The sequence below is a fragment of the Triturus cristatus genome, chromosome 10, assembly GCF_964204655.1.
Source record: "Triturus cristatus chromosome 10, aTriCri1.1, whole genome shotgun sequence".
Lineage (NCBI taxonomy): Eukaryota > Metazoa > Chordata > Amphibia > Caudata > Salamandridae > Triturus > Triturus cristatus.
In genome coordinates, this window is record NC_140593.1 from 679,170,102 (window position 1) to 679,186,952 (window position 16,851).

Consider the following 16,851-nt stretch of genomic DNA (forward strand, 5'->3'; position numbering starts at 1 on the left):
TCGTTTGCAAGTGTGCCCTCTTGCGAGCATTCGCTACGACAATGGAGTCTAGTGGTAATTGTCCTCTGATGTAAGTAGGGTCCCCAGGTGCTGATCGGTATTTCTTATCAATCCTGGGGTTTATCACTCGTGCCCTGGTGGGTTCCTTGAAAATGTCCTTGGCTGGTTTGAGGACTCCTTTCAACATGGGCAGAGTCTTTACATGCCGTTCTGAGGATGCGAAAGTGTCCATAAGAAAGTCATCTTCGACGGTGTCAGAGTGAAGCTGCACCCCATGGTTATTGGCAGCACGTTCAATAAGAGCGTTGAAGGCTGCAGTATCCTCTGTGGGAGATGTTTTTGCCCCATAGAGTTGTGGGTCCTGTGTATCGAGAGGTGCACCTGGGTCTACCGGGTCGCCCCAAGTGTGATCAGGGTCCTGCTGGTCATCAGGGTCTGTGTCTCCATGGTAGGGGACTTGGTCATCCATGTAGTCCTCCAACGCATCCGTGTCGGAACGTGTGGGGGAGAATAGTTGTGGATCCTGGTAGGATGAGTGGAAAGGTTCATAAAGGAGAGGTTCTGATTCTACAGGCAGCTTCCTTTTTAGTGGGATCCTGAAAGGGTCCAACGGTGGTTCCGAAGTTATCCTTCGCTCGTGGAGAATCATCCTGCCAGTGTTGGCGTCGATGACACGTGACGGAGACGTCTCAGCAGGTGTAATCGTAGTCTGGGTGACCCGTGTCCTGAGTTGGAACATTTTCGGGATTGTTGACGGAGGCAAGCCAAAGGTAATGTTGGCTGGCACCGAAGAGGCTGCCGGAGCTTCGATCGGACCGGAACCCGACGGGTCCTGGAGGGCAGCCTTGGTTTTGCTGCTTTGTGTCGCACCAGGTCGTCCTTGGAGCGCCTTTGAGGCTTTGGCACCGACCAGGTTCGTAGAGGCGGCCGTGGACTTTTTCGGCGCCGGTGTTTCATCGAGTCGAGGTGCGGAGATGACCGTCGACGTCTTCGATGCGTGAGGCTTTGGTGTCGTCGAGGGAGCGATGCGAGGCGCAGCAGGCGGCGCAGCCCTCGGTGTCAGTGGCGTCGGTGCCGGGAGCCGAGTAGGTTTGTCGGCGCCAAAGGCCTTCTTCCGTTTATCGACTCCGACGTCGCCCGCTTCAAGTTCGGCACCGAAGTCTCTCTTGGTGCGGTCGGTGTCGACGCGTCGCGCTGGCGTCGAAGGCGTGGAAGGCCTCGATCCGACCAGCGCCACTTTCGGTTTCGGTTTTGTTGGAACCGGAGCAGCTTTCGGTTTCGGTTTTATGGAAGGGAAACCAGCTGGTTTAAGCGGTAATGGCTGCCGCTGGGTGTCCGAGGCCGGGCCCGAGGGCGGGGCCGAAGAACTGCGGGATGGGTCTCGGGTAAGGCCCGAAGGCGATCCCTCGACCGGAGCCATAGGCCGTGGAACTGGGCCTTCTTCGGTGTGAACAGGTAGGCCTTGTTCATCATTGGAGCTACTCTCTTCGGCCCCTAAGGCCTCCTCGTCGTCTCCTACCTCGGTGTCGTCTTCACCTCTGTGGAAGAGTGATTCGTCGACTTCGTCCGATCCGGATCCGTGTTCGGAAACGGGACTGGAGGGTAAGACTTCCAATTCTTCGACGTCTTCGGCCTCGTTGAAGATGTCTGCTGGGGCCGGTGCCGCGTGCTGCGCTTCGAGTCTCGCCGCTCGTCGATTCCGTAGAGTCTTTTTTGAACGGAACCGGGCACAGGCCATGCATGTCGATTCGTCGTGGTCCGGCGAAAGGCATTTGTTGCACACCAGATGGACGTCGATGTGTGGGTACTTCGCATTGCATACCGGACACCTCTTGAATGGCGTCCTCGATTCCATCGTCGAAGTAGTCGATGAACAGGTAAATGCGAAAAAAGTCGGTGCTGAAAGTTAGTAAACTAACAAGGTTGTATCGAAAACCGATCGATAAACAGTACCGACGCGAACTAAAGGCCTTTTGGCCTCGACAAAATATTTTCCTAACTTGAGCTAAGATAGCACATCCGAACCCAATGGCGGAAAAAAACAATCTGAGGATGGAGAGGATGCCCATGCGCACTGTAGTCCAGGGGAGGAGTCACCTATCCAAGGATACTTCGAAGACTCTTCCAGGACAACAAGGTGCAAACATCCGGACCCAACACTAGGCGGCGATCTATGCACAGATATGAATTCAGCAGCCCACATGCCTCGAACATTTTTTTACAACAAGGGCGCCGACGTTGTACGGAGCTCCAGTGCTATCTGTCCGAACCCAATGGCGGACAAAAAAAAACAATCTAACAAAGGTGCTATTGAACAGGCGTATTCACTCGAAGAGTAGAAGACTCTACGTCACGTCAACAACAAAAGTCTACATTGCAAAAAACAAACAAGTTGTAGAGTTCGAGCCCAACACTAGATGGAAGGAATGTGGATAGCATGTGTATCTGAGGCCAACACATGCTACAAATCTGTAATTACAAGAGAGTTAACTGATCACTTGGCATGCTGAATGACAATGTGAATTGAGGAAAGTCACATGAATCTGGCTATTTAAGGTTAAAAAGTACAAGCAACGTGCTGGTAATCAGTGTTTCCCATACCTATCAATATTGGTTGATCTGCCATTTGAGTTGCTTCTTTTTCTTCCGTGATCTCTGCAGATGCTGGACACCTCGAAAAATGTGCTGTCTGCAAGTGGACACTTCCCACATTGGATGTGAGCTTGACCAATGGTTTTCATGGTCAGAAGTGGCAGACGTTGTAATGTGGATGGCTTATCTGTGTCAAGGTAAAGCAATGATGTACCGAACATGAGGAACCCTGACACCACCTCCCTGACTCTTTACCAGCATTGGCAAGCAGGTGTTGTGTCGAAGATGGGTTAATTTGGATAGTGGACCAGATGTCTGTCTCTAGAAACACTCTGCAATGGGTTACTTTGAGGTGTTTTGACCTGCCCCTTCCAGGGTAATTTGTTTATTTAGAATTGGCAAAATGACTCCTGGTTTGATCATTAGACCATCGCAGTGATTGAAATGTAAAAATAATGTAGACAAAAGGAAGCCAATAAGATAATGAAATCAATCAATATGCAAGAAGTAGTGCATGCTGGATTATTACATGTGTAAGCACAGAGATGAAGATATCCCTCTTACACAAACTTCTGTTCAGCCAATGTTCTGGCCCCTATTTTCATATGCCCACATGGAAATCATAAAAAAGTGCAGAAGAATGAGTCACCTTCTTTGTAATAAACATTCACCAACAACTTACTTCACAGGCTTCTCCCACATTCTCCGTTACTTAATTCATGCTTAAAGTATCAGCGAAGACCTTGAGACTTCTTACCTTCTAATGTAGTAGAGGAAGAAGGCTACACCCCCCGCGATCACCAACAGGGATGCCAGGATGATGAGTGACAGCTCCCAAGCCTGAAAGGAGCCTGCACAGGAGAAGAGAAAATGCTATTGAATTTGCTTTGCAAATCATACTATAGTCTTTTATAGTAATTCTGGTTCAAAAGAACGAGACAAGCTTTTAAAGAAGTGTGTTGAAAGTGGTGCCATGTGCTTTATTCTTTAAAGTACCACATTTTAAACTTAGTTTCTCGTATCCTCCAGCCTTTTTGTCAATTGCGAGATTCTTTGCTACAACTCACCTAAAGCCCACCTGAGTGTTAACAACCAATGCAAGTCCTTCAGGTATAGCAGATGCAGTAATATATTTTAGTCTTTTCAGTGGTAACTAACAGGCATTCAAGAGGCTGACTGCATTTGTCGAGCTAGTGACAAGAATGCTTTTAGTTTAAATCTCAGATTTTTCCCACATGCAAGGACATGGTCAGAGTGACTTGAGGCAGAATGTACCTGACCATGTTTACTCACTGCTGCCAACTACCATTATCTTAGTTTTCTCCAAGTTAAATTCCAGCCAGCTGCTTCCCATCTCCTCATCCACTGGCTTAACTCTAACATATCAGATTTAAATTGCCTAGCACGAACACCATGGTCTCATCTCAATCTACACGCATGTTTTCTGCATACATGTAGAACCCCCTTTTTAATAAAAAAAAGAGCCTAATGGCTTCTCATAGATACCAGATTGGTGGCATCGAGGAACCATGAGTGATGACTGGGTGGGAAACAGAAGAGCAAGAGGACTTTGTGACTGGCTACATCCCTGAAAATAGGAACACGAGAAAGAAGTTCAAGAAAAGTTGAAGCAGCACCCCCAAACTCCAGCCAAAATCCTGTGCTAAGCTTCCACAGAAGACTCACCAACTATCAGGGACTTCAGGATTGCAGAAATAAATCTTACCTTTGCTAAGGGCAGCATCTTTAAGTAAAATCTTCTGGAGGTGTCTATCTACATGAGACTAAGCCATATCTGCTGTCTCCAGCTCTATAATGGCCCTAGCAGACCCTAAACTATTATAGTGCTATGGTAACTCTTCAAACACCTGGAGGTGTGGGGATGGATAAAGCCATACTGCTAATAGTGACTTCTGTGGCATCCCCAATCATCTGAACGTTTGACCAGCACTTAAGCCAGAACAAACAACGAAGCTCTGGAACTAGGAGAGACGACCCCAGCTCAATGATCAACAATAACATTCAGTTTACAAACATGGTCTGAAATAAGTCATCTCATTGATACCACACATGAAACCTAATGCATTGTGCCACTGACTCAAAAGCCAATAGCGGTGACAGGGGGCTTTCTCTCCTTTGTACTTCTTCCCAGAGTCAATTGGTCATACTGTCTGTTATTAACAAGCTTGAATCTTTGTATCTAGATTTGCTTGTATACATGTCGTGTGTTGTATATGGGTCATAATATGCTGTCCTTCTTTAGTATGAGGAATGAAATTAAACACCTCTTCGCCATTTGGTGCTTAACCATTTCTACTTCTCCCTTTATCAATAATGGTCATATGTCTTTCAAAGATGAGGTTGATTATCAAATTATAAATAGAAGTTTTTATCTACTTTGTCTGCCAATAAAAAAGAGATTTGATCATAAATAGACGTTTTTGTTCATTTTATCTAGCTCTTATCGGTCTTTAATAGTATAGCACTACTGTTCCAAAACAAGACACGCTGGTTACATCTTCCATTTATTTCACAATAGGAATGCATTTCAGATTCACATGCGGTTCACATGCAATATTAGTACCCTTGATGAAACAACCATATACCACAACAATGTGCATCAGGTCTAAATACAAACAGATAAAAATAAAAACATGTTCCTAGTGCAAAGCTGATAAAGTGCAACTTTGTAGCTAAATAATATCCCAAGCAATCTTTAAAAATCATTTTAGGAATTCAAAAATATGATTGCATAAGTTTTCATTACTAGGACAATCGGTCAGCTCTCAACATATATAGCGCCATAGCCATCAACAGATATGGCGAATTCCTACCCATTGTTGCCACAGTTATAATAGCATGACAACTTTACAGAGAAGTACATTACATGTGTACAATTTGAAGCTAATAGTATGGATTAGACTTTTCAGAGCAAGCTCCCAGCGCCTATAGTTCCATGTTGATAGATATTCAAAAGCAATTTCCAGCGAAGCTAATGCCTGGTGTAATTTACCTTTAAGACACTTGATGCTTTTTGGTCCATAAACAGTTCTTCATTCAAGAGCCATCTCAAGGATCCTACATTAGAATGTAAAAGATAGAACCCCCACCACACTACAGGCAGCACAAAACAACATATGTGCTTGGGATCCCTAATTCTAGTTGCAGAGCCTGAAAAGGTATATTGTTATAGTGAAGCTGCAAAATTTGTTTCACAACAAAGGAGGTGGGAGCTCCTTAGTGGTTAGCATTTGTTGGAGAAAACATTCCTTTGAAGTGCCTCTTCTTTCTCCTGTAAGAGAGTCTCTTGTACTTCATCGCAGACCAAAGAACCACCTTCCTGGTGAAAGGGGCTGAAGCTTGATTAGCCTCTGTGTTGATGTAATCACTAAGAAAGTGGTATTCTTTGTTACGATTTTAAAATCACTGAAAGGGATGTGTTCAAACAGGAACCCTCCCTTAAGGAGGATGCATATGGAAGACAACTTTAAATTCTCCCTGGGCAGCAAAGAGGTCCCCAAGGGTTAAATCAAGTAGGCAGCATTATGGTGTCCTCACTGGTGAAGGGTGTGTGTTAGTCCTTGGGGCCAGCTGGCCTGCAGATTCAGTACCACCAGCAGGTACGTTTCCAGCAGGGAGATCATTTCTAAGATCCATAACACACCTTTTTAGAGACAAAGAATGCATCCTCCATGTGAATGTTACTGTGGTATTGTCTTTGCAGATAAGAGCTCCTAACTAGGACTGATGGAACAAAGACCTCTAGTCCTAACAATATCAATTGTACCTCAAGAAACCGGACATGGTTGATACTGTCCAGAAAAACACAAGATCATGTAAATCACAAGGCAATAGAGCAGTTCCCCACCTGTACCCGAATATTCAGTACTGATGCAGACCTTATATACAGGGGTCTGCATCAGTGGTGATGCACCCCTTTGCATAGAAGGGAGCATTATACATTAATGGACTATGTGATGGACTCTTGATTCAACATCTACGACAGATGCAGCTGAATAGCACTAATTTCCCAGGGATTGAAGGGGGGCACTTGCAAGCAGTAGACCGGTGGCCCTTAACCTGTGGCCATGGGACCCCAAAGGGACTGCGAAGCCTTCTCAGGGGGTCCGCGACTGTCTAGAATATTAAATAATATCAAGAGATTAATGAAGTGCATATGAATAAACAAGCAAAATTGAAAATGTTGACATTCTTTATATGTGAAGGAATTTGAATTAGGAGGCAAAAGGTAAGCTGGTAGCCTCAGATTGAGAAGTCAAACAGTATATAGTGTGGACAATGGGTTGCCTTAATTGAATTTAGAAAAACTACATCCTTACTATGACAATTAAAATAACGACTGTTCTTCTATATTTGGGAGTTAATTAAAATATTTAATAATTTGTTTATGTTTTCATCAAAATTACTTAGGCTTGGGTTCCCGGCTTCCAGTAATGACTCATCTAGGGACCCCTGGAATCCAATAAATATTCACAGCAGGGTGGGGTCCCCAGATTCCAGTAATGATTCAGTGGGGGCACACAGGAGTCAAAAGGTTAAGAACTACAGAAGACCAACAAGTCCTGAGCATTTGAGAACAAAAGCATAGTGGCAGAGGCTTGTCCCTGGAAATGACCGGAGACCTTTTGAAGTGATGTAATCTTCTACTTTGCCTCCACTGTGCTTAGCACAGCAAAGATGAAAGAGGCAGTGGCACAATGATAACAAATCCTAGTCTCATTCACAGACAAGAGCAATATGAAGGTAAGCAGCTATCAAAAACCAGCCACCCAATGCTATGGATAATCTTCCATTAGAAATAAGCCACCTTTGCAGCCATAAACAATTGTCCAGCTGTTGAGTGGTCCATTCCTACAGATCCCTTGCCTGAGAAAGAACTTTTTTACAAAAAAGGAAGGTGCACCAGAGAAAAGTCCAAACTTGAGTAAGTCCTTAGAATTCCTTTTAATTTTCATATATGTTTTTTCATAGAGTAAAAGATCAGCCAACGCGTTTCGTTCTTTAAGATAAGAACTTCTTCAGGGCAGTATCTATACGTAGTAGAAAAAATGAAAACGGTCATCCAGAAGTCTGTAATTCATATATCGCCGTGTAATCGGTAATAGGAAAGTTTCTTAATATAGATTCAGATGGATAGTTTCTGAGAGATTCCAATGTACTAAAGTAGGAAGGTGCTACGCAATACAAATCACTTCACGGCGAAAGATACAGATGAGTCCATATCCTCAAGATCCCATAATACGGATTCGAGAGTATAAAATGTGCAGTTCCGCACACTGTAGCAATGTGACCCGCATCCCATTTAGCGGCTTTTACTCATCCATACTTTATTAACCACCAACTATTAGTTGGTGGTAAATACCGACTCTAAACAACACCCACACAGTCCCCCTACATCTGATTTCTGTATTCGGAATTTACCGAATAGGTAAAATTACCGATTCGGTAAAATTACCGATTCGGTAAATTCCGAATACAGAAATTCACCCCCTACATACCAAAAGCCAAAATACCGGTCGGTAACGGCCGATTTTCGGTAATTATACCGTTACTGACCGGTATTTTGGCTTTTGGTATGTAGGGGGTGAATTTCTGTATTCGGAATTTACCGAATCGGTAATTTTACCGAATCGGTAATTTTACCGATTCGGTAAATTCCGAATACAGAAATCAGATGTAGGGGGACTGTGTGGGTGTTGTTTAGAGTCGGTATTTACCACCAACTAATAGTTGGTGGTTAATAAAGTATGGATGAGTAAAAGCATTTAAAAGCGCTTAGAAGTGTGCACATGTGGCAGACATACATGCCCTTAGGGCATGTATGTGTGCCACATGTGCACACATGGCCGAATCAGGGGTGCAACAGGGTGTCAATGTGACACCCTGCCACCCTTGCATGTGCTCCCCCATTACCGAATCGGTATTTACCGATTCGGTAATGAGGCATACCTTCCCCTCAATGGGAAGGTATGCCTCATTACCGAATTGGTAAATACCGATTCGGTAATTACCGACTCACTCCGATTCGGTAACATTTACCGAATTTTTACCTACATACACTTTACCGATTCTTAAATACCGAATCAGTATGAGTACTAAGGAAAAATGTCATGGGGGGGGGGGGGGCTGAATCTTTAAGCAATAGGCAGAGTGGAGCTGCAGGGGCTCTTAGAAGGGGTGAAACAACAGCAAGGCCTCATTAACATGCAAATAGTCTTTCAAAGACCTGTGAAGTGCTCGGGTGCAGCTGTGTGTGCGCCGCGAGGCTGTCCAGGCTGCCACACACGACGGGGGGGGGGGGGGGGGGGGGGGGGGGGGATTCCTATGCTTGCTATAAATGAAGACACCTCAGCTGAAGCATCCGCATTGTTCTATTAAAGATGTGTGTGTATATATATATATATGTGTGTATGTGTCAGAGGCGCAACTAGAGCCAAATTTCGGGGGGGGGGGGGGGGGGGGGCTAAGAAAAAATTTCGGGGGGGGGGCTGAAACTTTAAGCAATAGGCAGAGTGGAGCTGCAGGGGCTCTTAGAAGGGGTGAGCAATAGGCAGAATGGAGTTGCAGGGGCTCTTAGAAGGGGTGAAACAACAGCGAGGCCTCATTAACATGCAAATGGTCTTTTAAAGACCTGTGAAGTGCTCGGGTGCGGCTGTGTGTGCGCCGGGAAGCTGTCTCATCCCGGGCTGCCACACACGAGGGGGGGGGGGGGGGGGGGAGGGGCTGAAGCCCTGTGAGTCCAATGGGTGTTGCGCGCCTGATGTGTGTGTATATATAGACACACACACATTTAAAATGTAAATTGCAAGGATAATTACAGAGCAGACCGGGGTAAAGCTACAATTTCGTTGTGATCGGATTTTACACAAAAAAAAAACTGTAATGAAAGCATAGACCAACACAGAAAAGAAACAACACGAGAATCCAGTGCACAGATCGCCCACTTGTGTACTAATCAAATGTGGTAAATTGCAAGCAAACTTCACACACCGAGAGAGAGCACCGTCTGCGCAGCGAAATAATTGCTTACTAATAAGGGCTGCAAATCATCCCTGCAAGACTACGATGGGGTGAGTCGTATTAATTTCGAGATTAGGCCTGGATACCCTAGGACACCTGACCTCCAGTATGCCACAACAGGGTACATCTGAGCCAGGGCGAAGCCATGCCTCTGTCAGATCTAAGTTACTCGGCTTGTTCTGTTTACTTCTCGGTCCTGTGCTCGCCCATCAACGACCCAGCTTTAGCCCAACATGCCACTTTGACCAAAGGCGTGGATTAATATGCGACCAGTGCCCACCGGGCTACGTCGGACAGCGCTGCGAGAAGTAAAATTGCTGTTAACTTCTGACCTGTTTCTGTTTTGAAATCCACACCAGCTGCTCTGTCACAGTAGTCTGTGGCACAAAATCTAGTTTAGCTACCGTTTCAGTGCTCATCTTAACTCATGCTGGGCCTTGGGAAAGTACAAAGTCCACAACAACATATACTTATTGTCCGCACTTTTATTGTAACCATTCGTTTCACTCCCTGCAGACACACCAAGTGTAACAAAATGTTGTCTAGCTATTTTTTCGTTGTGAATTTCTTTTGTCATTGTATTGTAGTAGATAAATCATGGTTTTGGATTCGCCTCTACAGTTTCCATAATTTGAGGTTTGTTTTTCCTGTTTACATATAATGAAGAAGAGCACTGTACTTGAGAGGCTGCGGCTCACATGCTGCACTGTTTGCTATGAAACCGTACTGATCATGAGTAAGATAAAAAATGAAAAATATCGTGGAATAAACCGTATCAAGGCATAACTATTTTTATTTTAATGACCGTATAACGTGATCGTGCAATTCGGCACTCGTGTTGAGTTGGATTGCAATATTGGGTGGTAATACTGGCCTGTGTTACTAATTCTATGTGGGAACAGCACACCAATTTCACCCATTGCGATTTTTTTAACCTGCATTGTGCAGTAGCGAGAATACCAGAATTACCAGGACCTTTGCCATATGAATCGCAAATCCCTACATTTTAACGTGAGCGTAAAAACAGTGCTTTAAGTGGGCCCGGTCCTGCCGGTGCTCAGCACCGGCAGTTCTAACATGCATTTGCAGTGCAATAGGTCTCGCATTTGTGAGAGTTTAAACTACTAGCATTGCAAATGACAATGCCTTTTATTTGTTTTAAAAACCAAGAGGTTTGAGAGGTATACTGTGGTTGGCCCCTCTGAGTGGGGTTGTTGTAAGGTGAGGCGTGATTGACCCCTCGAGTCCGGGGCGCTGCGCCCACACACGAAGCAATGTAATGGGAATGTACCTGTATTTGATGATGCGAGCTGGAACGGGGTTTTATTCTTCATTTCATTTGTCTTGTCACTCATTTCTATTTTTTGTATTTGTATGTATGGATATGACTATTTTGAACTTTGTCTACGGAAGAGTTATTGTATTGTCTCTGTTACTTTAATAAAAACAATTTGAAATAAAAAATAAAAAAAATAAAAAACAAAACTTAATAAAAGACATTGTAATATACAATGCGAATAGCTCAAACTCGTGTAAATGCGAGACCTATTGCATTGCAAATGCTTGTTAACATTGAGTGTAGGCAGGGCTCTTTTCACTACTACAGTCTGGTTTAGAGAAGGAAACTGGTAGCTCTATAGTTTGGCTTGTGTGAAAGGCTGTCACTACCTTTGGTACAAACTTTTGGTAGGTATGGAGTACCAATTTTGTTGGAAGTTTTTGAAAGAATGGTTCTTCTACAGTAAGTGCTTGGAGTAAACCTATTCTCTTTAGGGAAGTGATAGCCACTAGGAAAGCACCTTTCCATGTAAAGAATTGAAGTTCACAGGATTGACATGGTTCAAATGGTGGCCCCATAAGTCTAGTGAGGACAGTTTTTTTAGTTTCCAGACTGGGGCAGAGGGAATGGAAGGTGGTATGATTCTTTTTAGTAGTTCCATAAAGTCTTTGATCACTGGTGTTTTAAAAAGTGACGTGTTGCCTGTTTGCATGTAACCAGCTAAGGCTGCTAAGTATAATCTGATAGATGTATAAGCAAATCCTACTTGCTATAGGTGAAAGAGATAACTAATGAGGTCTTGTACTGTTGGAGATAAGTATTGATTTTTTAAAAATTTGAACAGTAATGAACAAATCTTTTCCATTTTGCTGCATTGCAGGCTCTTGTAGTTGGACTATGTGCTTGTTTGCTTGTTTCAATATATCCATACATTCTTCTGGTAAGTTAAGGTGCTCAAATTCTAGGCTCTCAGTAGCCAGATCGCTAGATTGAGGTGTTTGGGATTTGGATGCATCACTCTCTCTTGATTCTGTGCTAGGAGATGTGGGCAAAGAGGTAGTTTTTCGTGTGGCTCTACTGATAGTTGCAGTAGGGTTGTGAACCACGTCTGTCATGCCCATGTTGGGGCTATTAGGATTAGTGTAAGAGATGTTAGTGTCAGCTTTTGCACCACAAATGAATTCGTGAGGGGGGGGGGGGGGGGAGTGTTTTGAAATATCCCTGACCAGTTCATCCACAGGCCATTGCCCTTGGAGTATTGCTGTAGAATCCTGGAGGCCAAGTTTTGACATATGGCGTTTTGGTGAGTGGCAAACAGGTCCATCTCCAGGCTTCCCCACCATCTGAAGTAGGAGTGAAGGAGTGGTATATTGAGTTCCCACTCATGCACTTGTTGGTGAGTTTGCTGAGCATATCTGCCAAGTCGTTGTCCACCCCACGTAGTTATTTTGCTAGGAGGTGAATTTTGTGAAATATTGCCCAGTGCCAGATGCATTCTGCTAGGATAGCTGTGATGAGTGTGTCTCCCCTGTTTTTGAATATAGTGCAATCCAGTCATGTTGTCTGTACATATTACTACTATCCTGTGAAGATGACTGAAAAGCTTTCAGAGCTAGCAGAATTGCTTGAAGCTCTAGATGACTGATGTGACCGTGTTTTGCTGTATTGACCATAGACCATGTACTGTGAGGCTTTGCATATGTGCTCTCCACCCCTAAAGGGATGCATCTGTGGTAATGATAATCAGAGGAATTGGGGCTTTGAAGTGCCAACCCTTCAAAAGATTGTTGCTGTTCTAATACTTCAGAGAGCGATGGGCCGCTGGCCTGCCCAACACTAGATATCTTGTAGATGCCCCTCCGCTTGAGACCATTGTGACTGAAGAGTGCATTGAAGGGTACACATATGTAGGTGAGCATTTGGTACTATGGCTATATATGATGCAATAATTCTGAGAAAACTCATGCTTGTTTTTACTGGGAGCTGAGTTTGTGGTTGAAACAGAGGTTATGCTAGTTTGAATTTTTGTACTCTTTCTGGACTAGGGTATGCTTTGGCTGTGACAGTTTAGTATTGAGCCTAGAAATGGTTGTACCCGTGTATAGGTTGCAGGTGAGACTTTTGTATATTGAGAGAAAAACCCAGTTTGTGTAGAATGTTGATTACCTGTTGGGTGTCCTGAAAACATTGCTGTTTGGTTGGACCTTTGATGAGCCAGTCGTCTAAATAGGGGAAAATAAGCATGCCTACCCTTCCGAGATGAGCTGCTACCACTGCAAGACATTTGGTTAATACTCTTGGGACTGTAGTCACCCCAAATGGTAGGACCTTGAACTGATACTGCTGCCTATTGACTTGGAAACAGATAGCGGTGGTGCGCTGGAAATATGGAAAGAGGCATCTTTGAGGTCTAATGCCGTCATGAAAACTCCTTGCTGTAGCAATGGTGTCACTTCCTATAGTGTGACCATGTGGAAGTGTTCTGAGGAGATGTAACTGTTGAGCGGTCTTCAGTCTAAAATGTTCCTTAAGGTTTTGTCTTTTTTGGGAATGAGGAAATATAGTGAGTATACCCAGTGTCCCTGATGATGTTTTGGGATTATTTCTATATCTCCTTTTGGAAGTAGAGCTTGGACTTCATCGTGTAGTAGTGTAAGATGTTCTAGTGACAGTTTGAATTCTTGGTGCTACTGTAGGAGGTGTGTCCTTGAGTTCTAAGCAATACCCTTCCTTGATTATAGAGATGACCCACTGATCTGTGGTGATTTTTGTCCACTGATGGTGGTTTTGTTGTAGCTGTAACCTCGACTGGTGTAATATGCTGCGGGGGAGACTTAGGTGGCCACTGTTTTGGAGGTGTGGGAGTTTTAGCGGTGGACCCCCTGTCTTTATCCACTATTGTTTGTATAGTGTGGCCTATAGTATGCATCTCTACTAAATTTTTGTTTTTGACCGCTGCCTGAGTCTGTGATGTACCCACTCTGGCTGCTCCTCTATACTGACCCCTGCGAAAGTGTTAAAACGTTGGGAGGGCTCACATAGCGTTAAGTGTCAGTATCCTTTTTTTAGATTCTCTAACATTTCCTCCACCTGTGGTCCAAATAAGTTCGGTCCATCAAATGGGAGGTTTTAAAGGTGTTGTTGTATATCTGGCTTAAAACCAGAAACCCTATGCCATGCATGGCATCTAATGAGTATACTGGTATCTACCTCCCGTGCACTGGTATCCACATAATCTAATGCACATTGTATGGTGGCATTTGATATTGTCCTACCTTCTTCTACCAAAGGAGTCCCTTTTTGTTCGTATTGGTATGAGAGGTGTTGTAATAGCTCCAGTATCTTGTCCCACTGGACACGATTGTAGAGGAAGAGGAAACAGAGTATGCAATGCATAGGTGGTTGGCTGCTTATGCGGCAACTGGTTTACCTGCTGCATCATATTTTTTACTTTGTCTGTGGGGGTGGGGGCGTTCCCAGTGCCAAGCGAATCTGTTCTTTTCCTAGCATAATGTACTACTAGGGAGTCCCAGGTGACCTGGCTCCTGATGTATGCAGGGTCTGATAAGCAAAGTAATATTTCTTCTCTATTATAGGGGCGACAACTCAAGATTCAACTGGTTATTTAAAAATGTGGAGTGGATCTTAGTATGCCCTTTAACAGGGGAAGGGACTGGGCTGTTTTTTGTGATCTAATTAGCGTTTCCACCAAAAAATCTTGCTCATGTTCATGTCCACCTTGTGGTAATGTGCTGATGATGTCGTGCTAAGATGTGATATCATCCGGTGGCGATGGTTTAGAGATGTAGGTCTGGTTGGTGTCATCTACAGGATCTGCATCATATAAGTCCCATGGGTCTTGTGGATCCCCTTGTGAGTCTAGGAAGTATGGCGCATTGTATGGTACCTCCTCCCCAGGATCTACATCCCCTATGGATGAATGCGCAGGAGAGATATATGGCTGCTCTGAGGGCAAGTGTTGAGGGGAGTGTGGAGGAACCGGCAGAGGTTGCGGTAATGGCAGTGTAGGTGAAGCAGGAGGTGGAGGTAGAGAATTTGAAGAAGGAGGTGAAGAATCAAATAATATAGGGCTTGTTGGTGTCCTTCTTCTTCTAGGGAGCTTTGGATGGTTCTGGTCACAATCTCCTCTTCCAAAGTTCTCTTCCTTTTAGGAAGTGTACGGAATATAAGTGGTGGTGGTTTTGTCACCAATTTCTCTGTGTCTGGATGACCCAACAGTCTGCTTTGTCCCTTGATAAGTTTGTACTGCAATTTTTCTAGAATGGGCTGAACTGCTGTTGCTTAGGTTCTGGACTTGTTTTCACATGTTCTGACGTCAAAGGTGCTTTGGACGTCGATGCAACTTTTGATTTTGCTGATAGTTTCTGTATATGGTGTTTTGTTGCCGACTGCTTATCTGTGTGCTTTGGAGCTGGTGGTGCGTGAGAGTCTTTCGGCGCCGAGTATACTTCAGGTCCGATGTTTGTAGCTTCGGCTCCAATTCCCTATGTTTCGGAGGTGGCGAACCAGATTCTTTTCAGTGCTGGTACAGAGGGGCATTTTAGGGCTATAAACTTCGACACTTGTCGATTGTTTTGCAGACAGTGTGAGTTTGGTACACTCTTGAGCCTGTTGTTGGAGACCACCATGGCCCAAGGGCAGTGGGGTTCCTAAAGCCGCTTTACCAGTCTTCGTTGGTGCTTTCGCCTATGTACTTGCATGCCTGTAGGAAGCTAGCTTATAATGTGATACATCAAAAATGTCATATACCATGTAAAGAGTTCAGAGATTCCCTTATGAGTGGACAGGAGCTTGCAATGGAAATCCCAAAGTGGTCTGTTAGAGGATAGTGTGGTTGAGCAGCCTTGGGCTTAACACATAGGAGTGCAAGGCATCTGCAAATACACACAATGATCAATACATGATACATGCGACTCAAGAAGGAAACCCACACCAATTTATAAAAACAGCAAGTATATTTATGTTTAGGAATAAGAGAAAAATCGTTCAGTTAAGTACGTTTTTAAATATAAATTCTTTTCACTTCAAAAAGGGACTACTGTGCAATTTTTGAGTTTTGCAATGTTATCCGATGGAAGGAAGAACAAGTTCTGCAAACAGGTATAGTGCAGCGACTTACAAGACCAATCTCCAGGGGTTAAGGCGAGTGGTAGGCGGGGTCAAAGTCAGCACCAGCACTACACCACCAGCAACGGCCGGGTGCACAGCGCAAAACAGCTTCGGGTCCCTATAGGTTTCAATGGAGATCGGAAACTGCGAAAAGAGGCTGCAGGCTCTAGATGGAAGGCCAGCCGGGTCGCACAAACAGGGGGGTTCAAGTCTTACGATGCTCGGGGACATAGGGACACCTGGGATCCTCTTCTCCATGGCTCAGGGGAGACAGACGCAGAGGTGACTTAAGGCTTCGTGTTTTCTTACAGGGAGTAGTCATGGTCAAGGAGGCCTGCATGTAGAGGCTGGAGGAGACATTGAGGAGTCCATGAGGGTTGAAACCACAATGGAGTTGAGCTCTGAAAGACTGGGGAAACTTGTTGGCACCAGTGTTCCACTTCAACTCAGGCTGGAGGCAATGGGTGTAGTGGTTGCTTTAGGTGTTGGCAGTTCCAGAGGTCTCAGTCTCTTGTTTCTGATTTTCTGCAGGGTGCAGGGTAACAGGTCCGCTGTTCACGGGAGGTCTTGGGCCTTTTCTCCAGGCAGGCAGTCCTTCTGGGTTTCTGGAGTCAACAGCTGCAGGATGAGTCGACTTCGGCACAGTATTTGATGAGGGATGCCGGCAGAGTTAGTACGAAGTCAACTGCTTCTTCTCTCCTCCATGCTTTTGCAGTTCTTCGGTGTTCTCTCTCTTCTTAGGTCATCAGGATCTCCTACTCTAGTGCCAGGGGCTCCCCTAAATACTGAAATGAAGGGGAGTAGTCAAT

At 44.6% G+C, this 16,851-nt stretch overlaps 1 protein-coding gene across 1 annotated transcript in view; it reads right to left on the reverse strand.

Annotated features, from left to right (window-relative positions):
• The window catches only part of LOC146789901 (uncharacterized), a 427,419-nt gene that overhangs the window by 57,240 nt on the left and 353,328 nt on the right, over positions 1-16,851 (reverse strand). Inside the window, exon 13 of the mRNA XM_085628175.1 lies at positions 3,350-3,443. Coding sequence (XP_085484301.1) covers positions 3,350-3,443 — 94 coding nt within the window. The remainder of the gene's footprint in view (positions 1-3,349; positions 3,444-16,851) is intronic.